At 37.2% G+C, this 7,500-nt stretch overlaps 1 protein-coding gene across 1 annotated transcript in view; it reads left to right on the top strand.

Moving 5' to 3' along the window:
- Positions 1-7,500, top strand: part of LOC138030799 (roundabout homolog 2-like) — a 44,188-nt gene that overhangs the window by 32,315 nt on the left and 4,373 nt on the right. The window contains exons 2-5 of the mRNA XM_068878671.1: positions 3,712-3,870; positions 4,211-4,501; positions 5,345-5,623; positions 6,796-7,062. Coding sequence (XP_068734772.1) covers positions 3,795-3,870; positions 4,211-4,501; positions 5,345-5,623; positions 6,796-7,062 — 913 coding nt within the window. The 5' untranslated portion in view covers positions 3,712-3,794. The remainder of the gene's footprint in view (positions 1-3,711; positions 3,871-4,210; positions 4,502-5,344; positions 5,624-6,795; positions 7,063-7,500) is intronic.

The following is a 7,500-nucleotide window of genomic DNA, read 5'->3' as shown; positions in this document are numbered from 1 at the left end:
ATGCAAGTTTATTGACCTCCACTTTAGGGTCTTCGCCAGACATCACTTGCATTCCATCCTTAGTCGCTTCGAACATCCGACCGATATCGATTGCCATTTCAAGGGTGAGGTTTTTACTTTTCTCCAAGCAGCGTTGCCTGACTCGCTCGTCCAGAGATTTGCATGCGATGGCGTTCCGAATCAATTTATTCGACTCAGTCATGTCCAGACCACGCGCCAGGAGCTTAAGATCGGTGACAAAGGAGTCAAAGGTTTCTCCTTGTAACTGACGTCTTCGGTCAAATTTAACTGCTGCCATAATCGGGTCCTCTTGGCTTCGAGGTGTGCTTTGAACTTTCCGACGACTCTTTCGAGTATGTCTCTCTCATTTACATCTTGAGCACTTTCTCCTGTTCCAACACGAACAGTTTCCCACTGGAAGGTAAGGTAAATTTCCCGGCCTTTGTCGCCGACGAAGCTCATAAGGTTGCATATTTTCTCCTTCTCAGTGCATTTGCTGAGCGGTCCTCCGAACGTGAATTCGCAGTGTTGATAGAACCTTTCCCATTCTTTACTCAGGTCTGCAGCAGCCCAGTTCATAGTTGGCCATTTGTACGACGAATTTGCGTATCCTTCGGCCATGCTCGGTTCAGTGGCGTTCGTTATCCTCTATTCTGACACCATGTTTGATTCACACTTACAACACAGACGCCATGTTGGATCAACAACTGACCGCGTGGTTTATTCTGATTTGTTAACAAACAATAACTGAATAATCGAACAACTAGAGATCATGGCCAGCGGTATCGCCATACATAATTGCCATACATAACACATTCTTCGTGGCGGACGGACAAAAGATACACATAATTATAAAGATCGGTCGAAAAGCGTAATGATTCAGCCGAAGAGGAAACCACAAATAAAACATACACACAAAACATTTGAGGTCTTTGGCTTTTCCAAGCCTGGTGAGCGTAGATTTACTACACGAGATATGTAAATACAGTAACTGTAGATCCTGATGTTTAACTATTGGAATACTTTTGAGTCAAAAAGCGAAATATTCCCAAGAGAATACCTGCGTAATTTGATGAAATCTCTGCATGTGTTTAGCGAAATCGAATGAAGTGTTCTTTCGGACCATCACAGCAAACACATCAATAAGAAAATGTGCAAGCAAAGGAAATGAATTGCAGTTTGAAATAAACGACTACAATCGAAGAAAATTCGACGGTATACATGAAATTGAACAAATTGAAACCGGAATCAATAACACTAGAGGACTCAGAATTGATCAGAAAGAACTCTTTTCATTGGTTAACTTGCCGACTATTCCGTCTATGGTTGATATGAACAATTTCATGATTGGCCGAAAGGCGGAATCATTCCGCCGAAGAGGAAACTACAAATAAAACATACAAAATACACACACAAGAGGAAGATTAGGTAATTGTAGACTAAGCTTGAAGGTTTAGACATTTGAGGTCTTCAACTTTTCCAAGCCTGGTGCGCGTAGATTTACAAGTCACGCTTGATATGTGCACGAGATATGTAAATACTTTAGATGTCTTATCGGCTAATAAACTAGCGGAATGTTTCGAGTCAAAGCGGATTATAATATTCCCAAGAGAATATAAAATCTCTGCATGTGTTTAACGAAATCGAATGAAGTTCTCTTTCGCACAATCAAAGCAAACATACCAATGAGACAACGCAAGCAAAGGAGACGAATTGCAGTTTGAAATAAACGACTATAATCGAAGAAAATTCGACGGTATGGTTGTACGATATTTAAGTGCGTGACGAGGTAAAAGCGTGTTAATTGAAATAGATCAGAAAGACCTCTTCTCATTGGTCAACTTGCGGACTGTTCCGTCTGTGGTTGATTTGATTTCTGTAAACAATTTCATGATTGGTCGAAAGGCGGAATCATTCCGCCGAAGAGGAAACTACAACTAAACCATACAAAATACACACACAAGAGGAAGATTAGGAAATTGTAGACTAAACTTGAAGGTTTAGACATTTGAGATCTTCAACTTTTCGAAGCCTCGTGAGTGTAGATTTTTAAGACAAGCTTGATATGTACACGAGATAGGTAAATACTGTAGATGTCTTATCGGCTTGTCAAGTCAAAAGCGCATTATAATATTCCCAAGAGAATATCTGCGTTTTATAAAATTTATGCAAGCAAAGGAGATGAATTGCAGTTTAAAATAAGAGACTATAATCGAAGAAAATTCGACGGTATACATGGAATGAAACAAATTGAAAACCCGATTGTGCGATTTTAAGTGCGTGACGAGGTAAAGGTTGTGCTTAAAATAAACGCTAGAGGACGTGTTAATTGAAATAGATCAGAAAGACCTCTTCTCATTAGTCAACTTGCGGACTGTTCCGTCTGTGGTTGATTTGATTTTTGTAAACAATTTCATGATTGGTCGAAAGGCGGAATCATTCCGCCGGGAAAACCACAATTAAAATAGACCCTCCTGATTGGTTTACAAGCAGAATGTTTCGTGAAAAATAATCCCTTTCAAAAAGTACAGATTTAAATGGAGAAGTACAGATTTAAATGGAGGTCTGTTAAGAACAAAATTTGATTTTTGTGAATTTAAATAACAAATGAAAATCCAATGATAGCAATCAGCAGAAGTGTTTATCATGGCACTAGATTACTGTACGGTCGGTTTGTTTTATTTGGGCCAACACCCAATGACAGCTGAAAGATTTAATTTTTATCATTAAAAAAAATATATTATTTTGGCAAATTTAGAAGATATGACTCAGCAGTTGAACTTGTGACAGAATATTATTTTAAAAGTATACCCTTCAGTTCCCCGAGAATGTGGTTTCAGAGATGTTAATTATTTTACTTCATATTTTTCCTGAACTGAAACCACATGTACTGGTCGATGTATGTGCAGTACTGGAATTCCTGATAATCAGAAGATTTTTGTCAAGTAAGACTATATGTACAGTTAAACATAAATAAAGCACAGGTACCGTATGCATTGCTACAAACAACATCTACCGTTCTACATTGTAACGAAACATCAAGTTAATTTAGTTTAGCCTGGTACATCAGCAGGTCTGTGTAATGTGAGAAACTTTGTTTGAGCAGCAGAATGTTGGATGTTCCTTCATGATAAAAAGCAAATAATAATTATTTTCTAATAGTGGTATCATTGAAAAAATTATGTTGTCCTTGGTAATTAAAAATGGTGTCAAGTTTTCCAATGAACGTCCTAATTTGTACTTAAAACTCTCTCAGCAAAGGGAAAATGTTATAACTCATTTCCAAGGTCGTGAAAAATCTTGGATGAAGGTTTTCTTTCCCATGCATTCACATAGCAACAGGCCTATTGTAAATTAAAGGGTATTTTATTCGTTATTTATAAAAAGAAATGGTTCTTAAATATCAACATGCAGCAATGCAAACCCAGATGATGCCATCCAAACTTTATCTTGTAAACATGTTGGGGGATTACAGTAATTCCTTTACAAACTTTTTGGCAAGGAAGATATAAAAGGCTTCTTACCATCAGCCCCTCTTGCCCATGTCACAATTTTCTACTTTATGCTTTGTAATCTTTTGCAGAGATTTCAAGCCATTTACGTTTACATGTTGATTGTAAAGACACAATAAACTGTACTTGTAAGTTGTAAAGAAGATTATCAAGTTGTTAGTGACATTATTCCTATTAACAAACTGGTTTTATTTTTCAGAGTTTTTTAAGATGTGGCTCCAAATATCATCTGTTTGACGTTGATGAAAGAAAAATTCATTAATTTACCAGCAGTCTGTAAATATGAGGACGCATAAACCTTCTGTCATTTTCATCTTTTTATGGACTTTTTGCTGTGTATGGATAAAGTATATAGAAGGTGAGGACCAAAAAGGTAATCATTATTCAAGGGCTGTAATCCCAAATTTCTTACTTACAGTAGAATTTTACACAGTTTAACTTTATCATTGTCATGAAAGATGTATGAAATTATTATTGCAACTACTGATGTGAAAGATCATCGCAACTTGTGAAACAACTTGCACTGTTGCCAAGAAGCTGGTTCCCCATTAGCAAGTAAAATCATATGACGTTAGATCGAGGAAATCTACAGTATAAATGCCACTCTTGCAATTGGGGAGGAAAAGGTAAGAATTGTGTTATCTATAAAAAATTATCTTGAAGATCATACCTTTCCTTTCTTTTCTTATGACCAACAGGAAGCCCACCAGTAATAGTTGCACACCCTTCTGATACTGTTGTCAGAAAGAATTCTCCAGCATCTCTTAACTGTAGTGCCAGGGGGTCACCAAAACCAAAAATTTATTGGTTACACAATGGACAGAAAGTATCGTCTCAGGATGACCGAAGATATCTCTTACCCGGTGGAGCACTTTATTTCACAAGAGTGGCCAGGTCACGTAAAAGGACGGATGCTGGCATTTACCAGTGCGTGGCTTCTAATTATCAAGGCACTGTCTACAGCAAAAATGCATCTGTAATATTTGGATGTAAGTGATTTAAAGCATCGATAAATTGTTCATTGTGACTAGTGCAAAATAAATTTCAAGCATAAAGTTGTGGATGTTCCACATGGGGACCAGCCCATTTTAAGTCTTATACATTGCAGTTTGTGCGCAGATTAAGCTGTCTGGTTTGAGGTGTACCCTGTACTTATTACAGGTAGGCCCTTCTAGACTTGATTACCTTGTCACTGTGACCTACTTCTCACCTCAGCTTTAGGACTAGTGCCTTGAAAGTAGGCGGATGCTGGGTGCAAGGGAGGGAGGTATCCATGGCAACTTCATTGTCCTCCAAGCAGCCAACACTTGAGGCACTGTCACACTGTTCAATTAAACTGACACAAAGCCAAAGGGTGGCACAGAGGGAAACCCTTCAAGATAACGCAGGTTAAATGACCCTTCTGACAGACCTTAGTACCGTAAACGTCCATGTATAAGCCGCATCCGTAGATAAGCCGCACCCTGAACACTCAAAGACACAAATGGCTCCTTTAGGAGCCACCACTCATTAAAAAGTCAATGAACAACAGCAACATGCTCTCAGTTTCTTTTATGTTTTTTCACTGAGATCTTACGAAGTTGTCTGAATATTAATTAATTAGGTTTTTTAAAACTCCAAACACAGATGTATCCATGGATAAGCCGCACCCTTGATTTTTTCCTTCAATTTTGTGAAAAAAAGTGCGGCTTATACATGGACGTTTACGGTATATACATGTAACTAAAGCCATCAGGAACATCCTGCCAAAGGACTGCTACATGTAACTGCCATCTCAACTCTCCGTTAGTAACATTTTGTAACATGTATTTATTTTCCATATTTTTTGACAGCATTTAAGACTAATTTTCGGAGTCAACCCAAGAATCGTACTACCTTTACTGGAGAGACTGTGGTATTGAATTGTACACCTCCAAAAGGACGCCCCCCACCCACTGTGATCTGGCTTCATAATGGGCAGTTAGTGTCAAATAAAAGCAGAACACTTGTTTCACCTAAAGGAAACTTAACAATATCTCCAATTATGATGACTGATCAAGGTTCTTATGTGTGCCGAGCCAAGCATCCTTTTGGAACACAAGATAGCAAGGTGGCTGTGCTGACTGTTAAAGGTATAAGAACTGGTTGACATGGTTGACACACAGTCGTTTCTGATGTGACAAGAGATAGTAATCATAAAATTTGCATCTGTCATAATCACTTTCCCTTGATACCCTGGGTGTTTATAAGGTTGACTCACTTTCTCTGGCAAATTCCATTATTCTTCCAACTGAAAAAGGATGGTGGGCCTTACTTGGGTTTTAGTCATACCTGAAGCGTTTTTCAAAAATATAGGACAAAAGTTATATTGCTTTTTTAAAATTCAAATATTCAGTGAGCCAAATGGAACAATACTTTCGAATTAAAGGACCTGCCCCAATCCACCACATGCCTGCATCAGTTTTTCACCATTCAGGTAGATCTGTGCAGCATGTCTGAGACAGTATTGATGCATCAACTTTCTCTGAGGAAAGGGACATTTTTAGACCACATTCAAGATTTATTATTATTATTATTATTATTATTATTATTATTATGCACTATTTCAGAAAAGACATGATGGACAAAACACTTAAAAGAAAGAAGGAAATAGACTAATATTATTATACATGAGTGAGAATTAAAAAGTAGAAAAGTGCGTAGTGGCCATTATAGCAAATTCTTTCGAGATGGCCACTATCATAGGAATTAGATGAAAGGAAAAAAATATATACATATATGTATAGAAGTGAACTGGCAAAATAGATGGTACAGATAAAAATTAAATTAATAGTAATAAGTTAACAAATTGACAAATTCGCATAAATATACAATATTATTTACATCAATGAGTTGCATCGATCTAAGGAGTCTTATATTAAGTTCACACACACAAAAAAATGATTATAATAATTAGGAAGGAGCCTGTTAAAGAAATGAAGTAAAAGGTAAATTTTTAATATTATAAGGTATATTTTCCGAAATTCTAGAAGGTGTTGGTGTAAATCTTGAAAGCCCATAATTGGTTCTTGACACTGGTCTGTATAAGTTCTCTCTTGAGGCATATCTAGTATTATAGCTATGAATTCTGCATGCAGGTATTATTAAATTATGAATTATTATCAAGGGCAGTCCATGGCAGTCCAGTCAGGCCAAGGGACGGAGTCCATTCCATTTGACTTGCAACTGAAATTCTTCCAGTTAATATTATTGTTAATGTTAATTTGACTGTTGATGTGTAAAACCAGCTATATTTTGCCAACAGAGTATGTAAACCCTCTTACCATTGTTCCATCATCGCAAGATGCTTCCATTGGAAACAGCACAACATTTCAGTGTCTTTACAAAGATGGTTCACCAGATGAGGTGATGTGGTATAAAAAGGATGGATCACTGCCCACAGGGCGACATTCTGTTAACAAAGGCTTACTCACAATAATGAATGTGGATTCCAAAGATGAGGGAACATATGTCTGTAAAGTAAACACTGGAGGGAGAGAAGTAACTGTTGAGGCACATCTTAAAGTGGAATGTGAGTAATAAAATGTACAAGGTTTTTATGAAAATTTTACTCAGGTGGTTATCAGTGTTTGGTAGCTGGGCATTTTTAATGTGTTTGTTATACTATAGTATGCAGAAAAGATGAAAACAGTTGGGCAAACTTGTGAAATAGGTTCTTGGATGTTTGTGGTCCTATGGCCCTCTCTCTGTGGCTTACAAACAACAAAGAATGGCTTCAGTGCACTACAGTGGTTATTGGTAACAAAACTACAGCATTATTTTTTGGTCTTCATTGATGCAAAGACGTCTTTTAGTGTTTTGAAGTTTGAAGTTTGACTAAAATAGCGTAACACTGCCCCTTAATTTAAGCCTGAGCCTTTGCTCCCTATGTACATGTACATTTATTTCTGACAGTAATGTAACTGTGAAGGTTAGAATTATTTTTAACTTAAGGTAAATGCAGCTGTTT

This window comes from Montipora capricornis, chromosome 13, assembly GCF_036669925.1.
Source record: "Montipora capricornis isolate CH-2021 chromosome 13, ASM3666992v2, whole genome shotgun sequence".
NCBI lineage: Eukaryota > Metazoa > Cnidaria > Anthozoa > Scleractinia > Acroporidae > Montipora > Montipora capricornis.
This window is presented reverse-complemented; position numbering and strand designations above follow the sequence as displayed.